The sequence below is a fragment of the Sphaerodactylus townsendi genome, linkage group LG01, assembly GCF_021028975.2.
Source record: "Sphaerodactylus townsendi isolate TG3544 linkage group LG01, MPM_Stown_v2.3, whole genome shotgun sequence".
Taxonomy (NCBI): Eukaryota; Metazoa; Chordata; class Lepidosauria; order Squamata; family Sphaerodactylidae; genus Sphaerodactylus; species Sphaerodactylus townsendi.
This window is the reverse complement of record NC_059425.1, coordinates 183,261,038-183,278,356: the sequence shown is the minus strand read 5'-3', so window position 1 is coordinate 183,278,356 and position 17,319 is coordinate 183,261,038. Positions and strand designations below refer to the sequence as shown.

Below are 17,319 nucleotides of genomic sequence, written 5' to 3'. Positions count from 1 at the left end.
GCAATGGCAAGCCATACCTTTTGAAAACCCTATAAAGGGTTGCTGTTAAGTTGTCCGTGACTTGACTGCCTTTTACACACACACACACAGACACACCCTCTAAAAGGAGGCAAATCCCCAACACTCTAAATCTCAGCAAGGAAGGTTGATCCATATCACAAGGGAGTTGCTGAAATCTCCCCCTACTTACAAATCATACCCAAAAAAGCAAATTGAGTATTACCTACCAAATACAAGGAAACCAAGGTATTTTGGGGGAAGCTGTCATGGTGGCCATGAAGTCCTGAAGTGTGCGGTCACATTGGTCTCAACATGGATGGAACTACAGAAGACATTACTCTTGTGGACTTCAACAGCTGGGCTGAAATCAGGTTTCAGCTGCCCAGGGAGGAAGACTGAACTCATGATGAAGCTGCAAGAGAATCTTATAGGGCGTTAATGGAATCCTATGAGGTGGCAGTGAGAATCGCTCAAAAGAAGTTTTATGCGATCTCCATTGCACCCACCAGTCTCACGGTCAGCACAATTATTTAGGGTAATTAGATCCCTCACGTTCCTCTCTGAGTGGATCCAAAATACTAGTGATTTGGAAAATAACTGCAAATGAAGTTTTGTCTCTCCACCAAGTCATCAATATTTATATAGCCAGTTAACTGGAGGCCCTTTAGCTATCTTCAAGCTCTGTTTTGGACTAAATCAGCTGACTATCCAGGGCTGATGTGGACTGAACTCTGGTGGTTGTGAAGAGACACTATCAAGTGTCTCTTAGACCCATGATCATTATGGTTGTTTAAAACTATCAATGTTGGAGTACAGGACTCGAAAGTGGCCATTGTCAATCTATTCCTGAGTTCAGGGGTCTTTCCAGGAAACTTAAAGAAGGCAGTGATAAGGGTGCTCTTTAAAAAAAATTGGATCAATGACCACTAATGAAGGCCTTTGGGCTAATACATGTTTGGTCAGGGTCAATAACATGTCATGATATATAAAAAGGAGTAAAAGTTCACTAAAGGGTCATTTCAAGTTAGCAGAAGTTTGCAAACCCCAGAGGCCAGAGACAGTCAGTCTAGGAGCGAAGGAGTAGTTAACCTTAAACATGATTGGTTAGTTCAACTGTAATTCTAGACCAATGAGAGGCTCTTGCAGGGGCGAGGGAAAGTATCCTGTTGGATGTATGCATTGTATATGCTATGCTAGAGATAGAGTCTGAGTTAAGTTCAGTGTGTGTTCAACTTTGTTATTACTGAAGAGTTCTGTATAGACTGATAGTCTTGTATAGAACAGACTGGTGTAACCTTGCAACTGCAAAAGTAAAAACCTTCCTATGGAAAGAACATCTTGAGGGGAGAGCATTCTTTTCCAAGTGTGCTAGAAGGTTGCAGTGAGTGCAAGAAGACTAAAGACCTTCTCATCTTACCCGAGTGATTCCACTTTAAACTCTGCTGATATAACAGACTTTGTATTTATGTACATTTGTGAGGCTATTATTTGGGCCAAGATATCATTTTTAAGAAATAGTGTGTGTGTGCGTGTGTATTCTTATATTTGTTTACATATATGCTTTTAACTTCTTGAGTCCACATATCTTAATCTTTTCTGCTCATCATCGTGATCATCCTAGTCTTTATGCACCAGCAAATAAGCCATCACAAGGACACCAACATGGATTCTTGTTGGCTAATTCAGGATCTATGTGATGCAGTTCAAGAATGCTACATCTACAGAGCAAACAAATTTAATTAGAATTTCCTAAATGGTCTCAAAGCAAATAGGTAGATAGATTTCAACCATCTCACCTTTGGCCGATGCCCTAAAACACCCATTTCAAAACACAGCCAGATGATTATGCTCACACAATGGCGGAGGGCTTTCTAATCTCTAAAGATAACTCTAATTAAGCCAAGGCTGATTATTCTCACTGTGGAAAATGCCATTGACGCTGCTAAGTACTTCTAGCGCAGCGGGAATTGCCTTGGAGAGCACATTTTACATTATCGTATCGAACGGATCTACATTGTTACATTAAATTGATCAGAAAGATAAAACTAGAGCTCGATAGCATTTCCTGAAGGACAGGGACGCAATTAACCAACTTCTGGCACGTGCAAATTAGCAGCAGCATCCCATTTCCGAGATAATGCTGAATTTTAATAAGGCATGCCCTTACCATTCCCCCGTTCAGTCTCTCTGCCGTGTCAAAAGGAAAGCACAAAACACAACAGAGCCTCGCTCAGTATTATAAATGTTTACAATAAAAGCTCATCAAAATGGAGGCACCTCTCACGTGTCCAAATACACCTCTGAGGCACTGAGAAGTTTGCTTTGCTCCTGTCACTTTAATCCAGGTGTCCCCCACATGGTTGCCGTGGGTACCATGGGGTCCACCAACACCTTTCCTGGAGCCCGCCAAGTGTTTTTAGAGAGTAGATGGGGCCAGGTGAGTTTTTTTTTCTTCAGCAAGGCTTCAGATTAGCCATTTGACGGGTTGTGCAGATTTTTAAAAATGTTGCCTTGGCAGCAGCAAAGATCTTCAGTGTACGACTGAAGGTAAAGCGGCAGCAGCTATTTTTGTGTCTGACGCGGCCTCCCGTATCAGCCATTTTGTGGCTGTGCCCATCACATAGTGTCAGAATTCCAAAGGTGCCCACAAGGCTAAAACAGGGCAAGTGTTCACTGAGCTTAGATCTATGGAAACTAACAAAACATCTGCGTTCTGAGGAGGGAAAAAAACAGAACTGGAAGAGTTCAGAATCAGCTTCCTAAATTTTCTTGCTAAATCAGCAGAAAGGCAAAAGAAATCAGCAAATCAAACTCTCCACTTTCGCAACAATTCATTGCCAGTTTTGATATTTTAAATATGGTGCTTGTGGAACTCTCTAACCAAGGAGGTACATTTACCTTATGGCGTCAAGTGTACAATACCACTTCAGTCTGTGGAAGAGGGGTCAACTGGGGTTGCCTACACTAGCTCAGGAAATCCTGGGAGGTTTGGGGTGACGGCTGGGGAGGGACCTCACTTTCTCTTTTCTTTCTTTCTTTCTTTCTTTCTTTCTTTCTTTCTTTCTTTCTTTCTTTCTTTCTTTCTTTATAAATAAATAAATAAATAATTTTATTTTATTAAACTTCTATACCGCCCTTCCCTGAAGGGCTCAGGGTGGTGTCCATCAATTATATAAAACAGTTAAAATCCATTTCACACCCAATCCCAGTTAAGAACCATATATAAATTATAAAAATTCAGATGGTGATTAAAATTGTTTCTCCTTCCCCATTCTTGCACCCACAGGAGACCAGATATTTATCACAGAAGTGTGGTGTTATCCCGGCTGGCCAAATGCCTGGCGGAACAGGTCCGTTTTACAGGCCCTGTGGAAACTCTGTATGTCCCGCAGGGCCCTAATCTCACTTGGGAGCCTGTTCCACCAGGTAGGGGCCAGGGCCGTAAAAGCCCTGGCCCTTGTAGAGGCCAGCCGGATCACTTTGGGGCCAGGGATCACCAGAAGGTCCGCCTCCGAGGAGCGGAGGGGCCTAGCAGGGCGATATTGGGAGAGACGGTCCCGTAGATATGCTGGTCCAAGGCCATGAATAGCTTTAAAGGTCAAAACCAGAACTTTAAACATGACCCGGTACTCGATCGGCAGCCAGTGTAGTTGGTACAGGACCGGAGTAATCCGGTCCCTAATAGATGTTCTCGCATATAGCATGGAGTCCAGCCTCCCCCCCCTCCCCCAAAAAAACCCTGCAAGTCTGACACATACTGTAAGTCTGACACTGACACATTGAGTGAAAACAAGACAGCATCAGTGTAGTATAAAATACTAGAATTTAGGTGACTGGCAAACTCAGTTTGCAAGGCCTGAGCAAGGCTGTTAACAATAGGACATTTGGGAGGACACTGATTCATAGGGTCACATTGAATCAGAAGTGACTTGATGGCACTTAACACACACAGGGGTCAGTAGAAGTGAATTTTGGAGGACGGTCATATAAGGAAAAAATTAAAAGATGGGAGACAAGAGCACAGCGCTGACATTTCCTCAGCGATCATGACCGAATTAGAAAGAGAACCTGCAGAATTATATTGTACTTTCAATGCAGAGGATTTATATCATTGCCTAATGAGAAATAACCTCATAGGGGTACGATTTCTGGCTCTAGAATATAGGTATGATTTCTGGTTCTAGAATATAGACACATTCTAGAGATTGTATGTATTTTATTGTATGTGTTCTATCTAAGCTTCCCCAAAGGAAGGAAGGAAGGAAGGAAGGAAGGAAGGAAGGAAGGAAGGAAGGAAGGAAGGAAGGAAGGAAGGAAGGAAGGAAGGAAGGAAGGAAGGAAGGAAGGAAGGAAGGAAGGAAGGAAGGAAGGAAGGAAGGAAAGAAGGAAAGAAGGAAAGAAGGAAAGAAGGAAAGAAGGAAAGAAACTGCTAATGCATGTTTTCAATAAATACAATAAATAAATAATCCTCTTATATAAAAGACTAGCTGTGGTGGCAATGACTCACTTCCAGCCAATCGCCATGCACACACAGCTTGGGGGTGGGGCATTCACAGAATGAATTAAAAACAACACAAACAAAACAGCATGTGGTGGTTACTCACTTTCACACGTCCTCGCCCTTCTTCCCCATTGCTGAACAATTACAGTCAGTGTACCATCTGCAGCTGTCTGAAGAGCAGAAGGCACAGGTGTCGGCCACTCCCCATGGGAGGGTTGCGACTGCTGGCGGCCACAACTGTGCTATTAACTGTTGCATGGCAATACAGGCATTTAGGAAGTGCAGCAGGCATCCAGGAAGAGGAGGAGAAGGAGGAGGAGGGAGTTGGTGACATAAGGCCAAGGGGTGAGGAAAGGCATTAACCCACCAACAGCTTTCTAGAGCCCACTGGATTTGTTCGTACAACAGGCTTTACTGCTAATACCTGACATAACTATCTTATAAGCAAATGTAAGGTGAGCCTGTGATGAATGGGCAAATATCGTGCTCCTTTCTTGAACACACCAATATCCTTTGTCCTGTTCGGTGTGGGAGCAGAGCAACAGCAGATCCCTCAAAAGCCTGGAGGAGCCCAATGGGAGAGAGCAAGAGACAAACAAGGAGATTCCCAGATAAGGTTTCTGTCCCCAGATTGTTAGGTTGGGGAGATCCTGTCTCAGGAGGCATCAAAGATCTCACAGTCTTCCTTTTGAGTGAGAACAGGTCAAAATAAGAAAGGTGCGGTGAGGACTGTGCCACTAGAGGATGGGGCAGAGAAATCCTTTGCTAGGAGACTGTGGTGTCTTAGCATTTAGTTTCTGGAGGAAATTTGGTTGCAAACTGGCCCCTTCAGACCTAAATTTCTACCTTTTAAATTACTGTTACACCTGTAAATGATTCCTCTCTTCTTATCTGAACCCCTCACATTCTCTTATCCCTGAGGGAAAATAAAAGTTACTGTTCTTTTCCTGTTTTCTCATCACGCACTCAACTTATTACATTCAGTAGACTTTTGGGTTAAGTCTGTCAGGTAGAATTTCTGTAGCAAAGACCACAATGATCAAGCTTTACTCCATGCTACTTCAGAAACCTCCTCTCGTTTTTTTAATGTCATGCCTTGTGAACAAATCCCAGTCTTGTATTTGAGTAAATACAACATTATATCTGAGAAGCTGTGGACATTTTTTTTTAAAGTATCATGTACAATCAGAACTATCGGCTCATTATAGCACCAAACTTTTGGGGGATCCATCAAAACATTTGCTACACCTCAAGAGAGGTTATCTGCTAAACTGAATGATATAAGTGTTTGCACTGAAGAAAAAATGATTGAAAACGTGTTCTAGTGTGCAATACGTTTTGCTTGCCGGTTGCCTCTCTCCATTGAGATGGCAACTTATTGGTTTTCATGAATGAAATATGGGTTACCCAGTTGCCGTTCCATACTGAAATAGGCAGTGTTATAAGATCCATGAATGAAGTACGCAGCCTGCGCATATCCACCTTGCATTACACCCAGGTGGAGACGATACTATACGGTGATTAATGATTGAAAACATCCATCTTCAACTGATCACTGAGAGTTTTCGGCACATAGTCAGTTCATTACTGAAAATTTGTATCCAAACCGTGAGTACGACACGGCCACACCTGTCACGTGATTTATATATACAGTTTTGAAAATCCATCCAGAACAAACTTCTGGAGTCATTCTCATATCCTAGTGCAAGATCTGTCGATCCAAACGGACATTTTTACTTACCTATTAGAATTACAATGGGCTGACTTTAGAGGAACTCATTTGGAACCTACATAAATTCTTTCATGAACTTGCGTCTTTAAATGTTATAGCACTTAGATATTAGAATAATTAGCAATGTATCACTTCTGATATTATGACGGTTTTGCAAATATATTGATATACATATTGTTTTTATAGCACAGTTGGTATACGTTGTATCTTACAAATTCAATTAACAAATACCCTGCGAGGTTGAGTTTTACAGCTTCTTCCAATATATTGTATATACCTGAATTAATTTTGATTACTACATCACAATATATGCCTTGCCCTCTTTTACACAACAATTGATTTGCTGCTGTTTGCAGTTCCATCAAAACAACCACACAGTCAAAGAGGAAGTAATGTCACACTTGTCCTCCTGTTGAGATTTGCATAGCAATTTAGGAAGAGATTTTTTTTTAAAAGGTCATCATAGCCCTATTCTATCAAGTGCTCAGCAAGGAGAAGAGAAGACCCAGTTGGAACTGACATCACCAGCTGATCTGAAGAACAGAACACGTCCTGAACATATGACAAAAGAACTACAGAGGTTTATAACTAGTGGCACACAATATGTTCCCAATTACTGAATTCTGTGAAAGTTCAAGGTGTTGGTATTAACTTTTTAAGCCCAAGACATTTTAGGACCAATGTGTCCCAAGGAAACCCTAGTCCCATAGGAACCAACCTGACTACTATGGTCATCTTCAAAGAACCCTATTCTGTCGCTCCTGTAATCCGAACCTAGATGGGTAGCAACCCAAGACAAAGCCTTCTTAGTCATGGTACCAAAATCATGGAGTTCTTTCCTCGAGGAGATGTTCACCACCACCACCCCACCCACTAATATGCTTCATTTGGCATTCCCTCGCTGCCCCGTTTCCATTTTATCTGTTTAATTGTTTATGTATTCAATTATTGTTCCAGTTTCCTTTTTAAAATGTATTTCATAAGCTTGTCTTTGTGGTTTCTTACGGCTCACTGACTTGAGGACCAGTACTTTGGGTTGGAAGACGCCATGGTGAATGAATAAAAATAAAACCGGCCCCTTGTTCTTAAAAACAACTGAAAGAGTAAAATATGCCCTTCTTCTTTATATGCATTCTTCTTTATATGCACGCATTCAGGGTGCCGCTAAGTCAGTGTTTACTTTCCCAAGCGTGGCTAAACGCAGCAAGAAGGTCAATGCAGTAACCTTTCCCTTATTTGCATATAATGGGAATTTTGACAATTCCACTTTCAGAGGGAGAGAGAGAGAGGAAAGAAACACATTCCGGCCCTGAGTGCTGCATTCCACTGAATGCCGAAGTGTGACAGATGCAGTCACAGTAATTGCCAATCAGCCCATTCGCAGCAGCTGAAAATACAGAACACATCACTTTGATCTCCTCCTCTTCAAACGCGGTCACAATCAACAAATATGCACCCTTTAGAGAAGTGATCTTGGCACCCGACTCCATTGATAATGTACATTTTGTTAAAGTCTTAGAACGGCTTTCATAAACACAGGTGCCACCACATATAGGCGACCCCCCCTCCCACTTGCTGGCGGCCAGGGGGTGACCTACGAGCCAGCTAGGGTCGGTTGCGTAGTACCATTGTCTGTTGCAACTCCAAAGCGAGCCAGCACATTTCTCTTCCTCAAGGGTTCCATTATTTTAAGAAACAACAAGACATCTCAGTTCCCCAAAGGACAAAGGTCATCCCCAACCATACTTAATTTAATACCCTTGCTAATTTGGTAAAAGAATGCCTCATTAAATTAAGCGGTTGGAAAGTCAGGTGTGGATAACGTTTCAGCTTTGTTAAAAAAAAGTAACGTGTGGGGAGTCACTTTTACTTACATTTCGCAGGCAGGTCATACCCACAGGTAATTTTGGCTTGTCCGGTTTCACAGCCGCTCAGGTTGCGGCATTCGGCAACTAGACAGGGCCCAGCCGCTCTGTGTATACAGCCATCCACTAAAAGGTTGAAAGAGAGAGAAATACAAGGGCACTTGAATGAAAAAAAGTCCTCTCAAAGGCAAAGAATACATTGTACAACTGCAGACATTTACTGCGATCATAAGGCACGGATGCCCACAAATATAAAAGAGAGGCAATCCTGTATTGTCGAAGGCTTTCACAGCCGGAATCACTGGGGTGCTGCGTGGTTTCCGGGCTGTATGGCCGTGTTCTAGCAGCATTCTCTCCTGACGTTTTGCCTGCATCTGTGGCATCTTCAGAGGATCTCAAATCTCAGATCCTGAGAATGAAGATGCCAGCCACAGATGCAGGTGAAACATCAGGAGAGAATGCTGATAGAACATGGCCATACAGCCTGGAAACCACACAGCACCCCCAAGACAATCCTCTCCTCGTAATTATGCCAAGTAGGTTTTCCAGGTCTTACAGCTGCTGGTATGGGATAGGGTGGGGTAGTGCCACATCCAGGTAGAGAAACTCCTGGAGATTTGGGGGTGGAGCCTGGGGAGGTTGGGGGCTTCAGTGGGGTACAAGGCCACGGATTCCACCTTCCAAACCAGCCATCTTCTCTAGGGGAACCAATCTATATAATCTGAAAATGAGGTGTCATTCCAGAGGATCCCAAAGTCCCTATTGCCAAGTGAGAAGCACATTTTGTTTCGTTATTACGGAAAGGCAGTGTGTGTGGGGGACGGACAGACGGACCCCAAAGCGTAATTTAATATTACCTCATGGATACCATCTAACCTCTGGATTTGCTGGCGGGATATTAAACATTAGAAATAAAATGAAATAATTTTCCCCAGATTGTTGCATATTGTCCATATCATAAAATCTTTTACAGCAGAACAATTTGCACATCACAATAGTCTCTCTCCTTGAGCTTCTTTCATGTTACCATTGTAATATTCTGAAAGCTTAATCGTTTAAATCATAACAGCTGCAACGGTAATATCAGCTAAAAGTTACTGGTGCAGTTCTTAGTTGCTTATGGCTCTCAAGAGCCCGAAAGAAAAATGTTCAGAGCGGAAGAACAGCTGAATAGGAAAAGAAAGGAACAGGCATAGCAATTTTTGCCTATTTGTATGCAGTGAAAGAAAAAAAATTTTCTTGATTAGAGACAAAAGTACAGGAAGGAAAAATCCAAAGCTCTTAAAATAACATAGTAATTATTGCAAGTCACTACATTAGGGACAATGATAATAATTCATTACAAGAAACTTGTGGTCACCTTATGTTCTTTTCATATGTTCCAAAATTATGTCAGCAGACATAAAACAGTAGTCAAATATGTCTCAAACTAAACACTTCTAATGGTACAAATATTTAGATAAACAAAAGAAGTTACGATTTATCTGCCTTATGGGATTTTTAGATTCAGAGCCAAAATGGAATGCAATGTGAAGTTTATAGTGTCTACCCACTATGACTCTTTTGGATTTGAACCCAGACACGTGTGACCAACCCAAACATGTCAGCAAAAGTTCAGAACAACTGTGCCCCACCCTTTAGCTCGATCATTTAAAATCCCAGAAGCTAAGCAAGGTTGGTCCTGGTTATTCCTTGGATGGGAGACCATCAATAAAGTCCAGGACCAATACGAAGAGGCAGGCAATGGCAAACCACCTTTGAACATTCTCTTGCCTTGAAAACTCTACAGGATCAGCATAAGTTGGCTGTGACTTGACAACACTTTACACCAGGGGTCTTCAAACTATGGCCCTCCAGATGTTCATGGACTACAATTCCCATCAGCCCCTGCCAGCATGGCCAAATGGTAGGGCTCATGGGAATTGTAGTCTATGAACATCTGGAGGGCCATAGTTTGAAGACCCCTGCTTTACACACACATACATACCCTTTCCCAAAACAAGCAACACAGATTATTTCAATTACAGTCCAAAGTTGGGCTAAAGCTAGAGTCTCTGGAGATACAACAGGAACTGTGAGAAATGTAGTCTCCATGGTTCCCACAGAAGCTACATTTCCCATGATTACTGGCACACTTTCACACTTCTACACATGAGTAAACAGCATCTGAGAGCTCAAACTGGAAACCCCTGCCTACACCCAGCACCATTTGTGTGGATGGCAGAAACCTTCCCTCCTCTCTGCCTTCAATAAGTAGTAGTCATACTGGAAGAGATGATCCATCCTAGAAGAGCTGGTGGGTACAAGCCTCCAGACCCATCATATCACAAAGATTTAATAGACAGCATGACTGATCACAGAGGATCCTGGCCCAGATTGGGCCATTTTTAAAAAATGGAAAAAATAACCAGCGCATTACAATTAAGACATCTGCAATGGACTGCACAGTAAAATACAGGATTAAAAGTGCAAATCAATCAGTGCTATCATGACAGAGTGGGAGGGGAGGGGACTTCCTAGGAATGGGAAAGCAAAGCACCCATTGGGTAAGCTGACCTGCGCTCTGATCAGTGGAGAAACCAGCTGACTCAGAGCAGGAGGCGGTATCTCTCTGAGAAGAAAAGTTTTGTGAGCTTTTGGATTTGGATTCATGCAAGTTAACATCAAATCCCTTAACTGCATGTTTTAAACATCTACTCTGAGGGAATTTCAGTCAGAGAGTAGATCTGACTTGAAATATATTGAATGTCAGCATGTGCTTAAAGCAGAAATTACGGGGAGTTTTATTTAGTGATTGAGACTGAAGGTGGAATAGTAGTGAGACTTTCCACAAGTGACCATAAATATAAATGACAAGAATATATCTTCTGGATGTAGAAGAATTCCTAAGCTAGTTAGAATGGGAATTATACACACAGATGGATTCCCAGAATTAGTCTTCCGCTAGAAGAAGAAGAAGAAGAAGAAGAAGAAGAAGAAGAAGAAGAAGAAGAAGAAGAAGAAGAAGAAGAAGGAGAAGAAGGAGAAGGAGAAGGAGAAGAACAAGGACAAGAAGAAGAGGAGGAGGAGGAGGAGGAGGAGGAGGAGTTTGGATTTATATCTCCCCTTTCTCTCCTGCAGGAGACTCAAAGGGGCTTACAATCTCCTTGCCCTTCCCCCCTCACAACAAGCACCCTGTGAGGTAGGTGGGACTGAGAGAGCTCCGAGAAGCTGTTACTAGCCCAAGGTCACCCAGCTGGCTTGTGTGGGAGAGTACAGGCTAATCTGAATTCCCCAGATAAGCCTCCATAGCTCAGGAGGCAGAGCTGGGAATCAAACCCGGTTCCTCCAGATTAGATACACGAGCTCTTAACTTCCTACGCCACTGCTGCTCCCAAAGTCATCATAAATCCATTAGTCAGTAACATCTCACTGTACCATCTTAAGGTAAAGAACCTCTCACAACATCTAAGCAACTGATAAAGCTTGATTAAGAACTGTGTCTGTGCCAAAACTGCTGTTTGTAGAATGCTTGCCTGATTTCCATCCACTGAAATATCTCCTGATCCCAGCTAGTTTGCTCAATAAATTTAACTTTTGTTTGCTGAACCGGCCACAGTTCTTCTGGTGCCTTGAAAAGAGGGAGGGAAAAAAAGGCTCCCTTCACTTTTCTGGAGTTGCCAGGGCTGAGCAGACAAGTATAAAACACCTCATGTGCTACCACCAAAATAGTTCAGTCAAAGAAAAAGCAGGAAAACCTGCCCAGAATAGTTAGGAGGTGGACTGAACCTGTCCCAAATATCTAGGAGGGTGAAGGGTTGTGACAACATCATGTAACTAATTTTTTAAAAAAGAAATTATCTAGGAATAGTCTGTCTAATACAAGTAGGGTTATAAAATGACTAAATGCACAGCTACAAACGTTACGAAGGAAATCCATTAACTGATAAGAAATTACAAAATTAGAAGAGCAACAAAACAAAAGTGTCTAAGATTCTTAATTTTCATTTGTTTTTCATTTGCTTCGCTTTGACATTTTTTAATGGTAGTAACTAATAAACGAGAGCCAGCTTTCTACAAAATGATTGGTTTGCTGGTTTATTCTCCTTCTCTTAAAACACAGAGAGCGAGTGTGACGTTGTGGTGCAATGGAAGAGCTAGAATCGAGCCCAGTAGCCCCTTAGGGACAAATAAGATTTTGCAGGTGTCAGCTTTTGAGCCCTGCAGTCACCCTTGCTGGCTGAGAGACAGGATTGATATGCCAGGCTTGTTGGTCTCCAAGGTGTAGGGATGCCAACCTCCAGGTGGAGTCTGTAGGTCCCTCGGAATTACTACTAATCTCCAGAAGAGAGTTCCACTGGAGAAAATGGCTGCTTTGGAGGCTGGACTCTATGGAGGTGGGACATCCACTGAGGTTCCTTCCCAGGTTCCTCTTCCAAATCTCCAGAAATTTTCCAACCTGGCACTCGCATCCCTGCTAGATTCTACTGGACTCGAACATAACCCTGCTCTAGAACAGTTAGTTGGCAACTGGGATCTACACACATCTAGGAACTCCAAAGCAACCTAACACTGTGTCCTGCAATACCTGTGTTCATGCTAACTCAGTGATGGAAAGGCTACGACCTGCATGTCAAAGGTGACACACCGCAATGTTTTGGGTGACAAGGCAGTGTTTGCCAACATTCGCCAACAGCTATTCTCCCTGTTGGAGTCATTTTTGTAATTATTTGATATTTCTTTATCTAATACATAGCACCACAAATGATTGGACAGTATTTTTTTTAAAAAAAATAAATGAATACAAAAGGCATTGTTTCTCATTTGTTTCCTGGAAGGGGGGGGGTTGACATGCCAGCAGAGTCAAGTTAGGCGTTTTCCAGATTTTTGACAAACCAAGCCCAAAAGGTTCGCCATCACTGCGTTAACTGATGACGCAGTTTCTTATTGCACAGTTAATTTTTAGACACGAGTTTCGTTCTATTAACTCCATACTTCATTCTCTCCTCCTGCAGCCCTCCTGTTATGAAAAATTCGTAGTCCCTCAACGTTCCCCACCTGTGTGTCTCCCCACACAAAGGGTTGGTCTTCTCCTAGCATCAACTGCTCCCAGTGGCGTAGCACTCATGGGAAAAGGGCGCAGTGCTCTGGGCGGAGCCACGACAGAGGCATAGCCGGGCGGTGGAGGGGGTGTGGCAGGGGTGTTCCAGGGCTGGGCGGGGGCTGGCAGTGGCGCAGCAGGAGCGCAGGGTATGCCCCGGGCACAGTTTCCCCTTGCTCTGCCTTTGACTGCTCCTAAGTTGGTTCCCAGCCTGCTCACGAGAATATCTGCTCCTCATGATTTCTTGCAGCTAGCGCTCACCGGTTGCTGCTTGCTCCCACCCCTCTGACATTTCCAGAAGTTCTCTGTGTTGGGAGCTTTGACATTTGGAAAACACTGCTGATATTGTAGTCTAAAAATGAATGAACTTGATTGTAGAGGAGATATCAGTGAAGTTGAAGGTTCTGAATCAGTGGTTCCCAACCTTCCTAATGCCGCGACCCTTTAATACAGTTCCTCATGTTGTGGTGACCCCCAACCCTAACATTTATCCCATTTTACAGATGGAGAACACTGATGCAGAGAGTCTTAGGCGACCCCTGTGAAGGGGTCATTCAACCCCCAAAGGGGTCCCGACCCCCACATTGAGAACCACTGTTCTGAATAATGGCTGCTAACTGTAGCAAGCAAGAGGTAACAGGGAAGCGTGAAGCTCAGGCGGCCCGTATGCTATTTTGCTGAGCAAATAACTAAATAGTAACTACTTCATCCCTCTCCAATGTTTTTTGCACACCATACAACTATATGGGAGGAAGGGGAGCAATGATCCTATTGATCTGGCAAAGAGTTGAGTCTCCCTAACAGTCAGTAAAGCTTGTTAAAACCAAGGACCCAAATGCCTTTATTACACTTTAGAAACCCAACGGCGCTTCGATGTGCTCCGTGCCTTTTGTTAGCTTTCAGGCAGTCTGGATTTTTTTTAAAAAAACGCATAAATGATTCTTTTTAATGCTCCAAACCCATCCTGAACTTGTCTCATTAAATTTACAAGATGCTATTCTGAAGTGTATTTTAATCATCACAGGCAAGCACAATTATAGAATTGCATTTTGAAACCTCTCCAGTTGAAACATTCAGTATTTTCTGCAGTAGAAACAAACGTACAAAATATCTGCTGCTTAAAAATCCTGATTGCCAAGAAGCGCAAGTGTGACTTCCCACCTCTGGTTACATAACGGCTGCATAAATTATGGGGCGCAGCACAGGATTAATGGAGAAACTAGCAAGCTTTAGAATCCTGGAAGAGGGCAGACAAGAGGTGAATTTCTAAGAAAATGGACATTCTGCATACTATTTGAATATTGATTACAAGTATTCTCGTGTATTCGGTCTTGCACTTTCTTGGCTGTAACTTGCCTTTGATTTTTTTTTCAAAAAAAGTTTTAATTAGAAAATCACAGCTAACCCCTGAGCCGTAAGCTACATAGTATTTTCAGAGAGGCATACTTGAGATGTGGTGTCACAGAAACACGTCTTGATGTGACACGCCTCTGAAGATGGCAGCCATAGATGCGGGTAGAATGTTAGGAGCAAAAACTACCAGACCCCGGCCACATAGCCTGGAAAACTCACAACAGCCAGTTGATTCCAAGTGTGAAAGTCTTCAACAATACATACTTAAAAACATACTCCTTTGTAACCAGTTGAAAGATTTAAAGAGAGGACTGGAATTTTGCCACTGCCTGACTTAACCATGGACTAGTGTACGACTACTGTACTCCTGGTCTTGAATGGGAAGGAGTGCATTAGTCACAAGTGTTCAGGCTAAAACTGCTTGCAATTTTCCAAGCATTTCCATCACTCAAAAATGCTTGGACATTTGTGACTGACCGGGGAATTGAGCACACAGAGGCTGTTTCTGCACGGCCACGCTGTGGGGGTGCGTCGGCGTAAATGACGGCAACACACCCCTCCAGGACCATTCGCACAGACGGTCCCAGTAGGGGCGGGGAAGACGGCGCAGTCTGCACGGAGACTACGCCGTCCCCTGAACGCCTTACCGTCCCTCCGACCTTCCGGCGCATTGCCCAGGCCAGGGGACACCCCCACCTGCTCTGTGCGACAGCCCTGGAGTCGCAGGGCAGGGGGGCGTGTCCCCTGGCCTGGGCGATGCGCCGGAAGGTCGGAGGAATGGTAAGGCGTTCGGGAAAGGGTGGGAAAGGGTGCTTTCCAGCCGCTGCCATTCGCACGGCTCAGGGAGTGAGGTTCAGAAACAGTGGCTTCACGCCGCTTGGGGGTTGCGAGGACACCGCTGCTGCGATGCAGTGGCGGCGGCCATGCGAACCCCTCCCCAGGGATGCTGTTTTTAGCATCCCTGGGATGCTGTATTCTGCCCATGCGGAAACAGCCAGAGCTACACATTGGGGTCTACACCTCCCCTGCTGGTTTCCCCTTTCCCAAACCACAAACCTTACCCCCTTTACCAATTACTAGGTAGAGCTCTTCAAACACAGCATGTTAGGAACCATTGCACCGTCTTCTTTCTGCAAATTACTTCCCCACCCAGAGTTCTCTCAAAATGAGAAAGGTGGGATGGAAGAATTCAAATAAATAAATAGCTTCTTCCCTGGGTGGATGGGAATGTGGTATACCCTGTATCCCCTAAAAAAAGACCTACCCAAAAAATAAGCCCTAGCATGATTTTTTGGGATTTTTGGATGATGCTTGAAATATAAGCCCTACTCCAAAAATAAGCCCTAGTTACAGATTCCCTGGCGCAGCTGATCAGTCACAAGGGGGGTGCAAAATCATCAAAAAAATAAGACATCCCCTGAAAATAAGCCCTAACCCAGGGGTCTGCAACCTGCGGCTCTCTAGATGTTCATGGACATAAGAACATAAGAACATAAGAACAAGCCAGCTGGATCAGACCAGAGTCCATCTAGTCCAGCTCTCTGCTACTCGCAGTGGCCCACCAGGTGCCTTTGGGAGCTCACATGGAGGATGTGAAAGCAATGGCCTTCTGCAGCTGTTGCTCCTGATCACCTGGTCTGTTAAGGCATTTGCAATCTCAGGTCAAAGAGGATCAAGATTGGTAGCCATAAATCGACTTCTCCTCCATAAATCTGTCCAAGCCCTTTTTAAAACTATCCAGGTTAGTGGCCATCACCACCTCCTGTGGCAGCATATTCCAAACACCAATCACACGTTGCGTGAAGAAGTGTTTCCTTTTATTAGTCCTAATTCTTCCCCCCAGCATTTTCAATGTATGCCCCCTGGTTCAGCTGGCAGGGGCTGCTGGGAATTGTAGCTCATGAACATCTGGAGAGCCACAGGTTGCAGACCCCTGCCCTAACCCATCTTTTGAAGCAAAAATTCAAGGGAGGGGGAGGGGGAGAGGGAGAGGGAGAGGGAGAGGGAGAGGGAGAGGGAGAGGGAGAGGGAGAGGGAGAGGGAGAGGGAGAGGGAGAGGGAGAGGGAGAGGGAGAGGGAGAGGGAGAGGGAGAGGGAGAGGGAGAGGAGGAGTAGGAGGAGGAAGAGGAAGAGGAAGAGGAGGAGGAGAGTTTGGATTTATATCCCCCCTTTCTCTCCTGCAGGAGACTCAAAGGGGCTTACAATTTCCTTGCCCTTCCCCCCTCACAACAAACACCCTGTGAGGTGGGTGGGGCTGAGAGAGCTCCAAGAAGCTGTGACTAGCCCAAGGTCATCCAGCTGGCGTGTGTGGGAGTGCACAGGCTAATCTGAATTCCCCAGATAAGCCTCCACAGCTCAGACGGCAGAGCTGGGAATCAAACCTGGTTCCTCCAGATTAGATACACGAGCTCTTAACCTCCTACGCCACTGCGTAACTGGATAATAAGTGATTTTTTGTTGGAGAACCAGTCAACAAATCATAAAGACTGGAAAGGCCCAGCCTTGCCTTTGAGCCATTTAAAACTGAGAAGAGAGGAAGGGCATCATCTGCTCCTGGCAGCGCACGTGTCCAGATCTCATGGAGAAAGACAAAGATGTTAGCACGTCACAGGTACAATGCTTCCTTTTTTCCATTCAAGGAGTATGAATAAGACACCCAAGGCTGAACATCTTTTGGTGCCAGCCTAAACCAAGGACGCAAAGCCAACGCATCAAATACCCAGACAAAGATGCTGTGCGATTCAGACTCATCCTTGAGTCATTGAAAACTCGCCTGCCTCTTTCTGCA

The 17,319-nt window shown here is 44.1% G+C and overlaps 1 protein-coding gene across 1 annotated transcript in view; it reads right to left on the bottom strand.

Annotated features, from left to right (window-relative positions):
* The window catches only part of MACROD2 (mono-ADP ribosylhydrolase 2), a 1,251,138-nt gene that overhangs the window by 862,597 nt on the left and 371,222 nt on the right, over nt 1-17,319 (bottom strand). Inside the window, exon 5 of the mRNA XM_048506382.1 lies at nt 8,108-8,224. Coding sequence (XP_048362339.1) covers nt 8,108-8,224 — 117 coding nt within the window. The remainder of the gene's footprint in view (nt 1-8,107; nt 8,225-17,319) is intronic.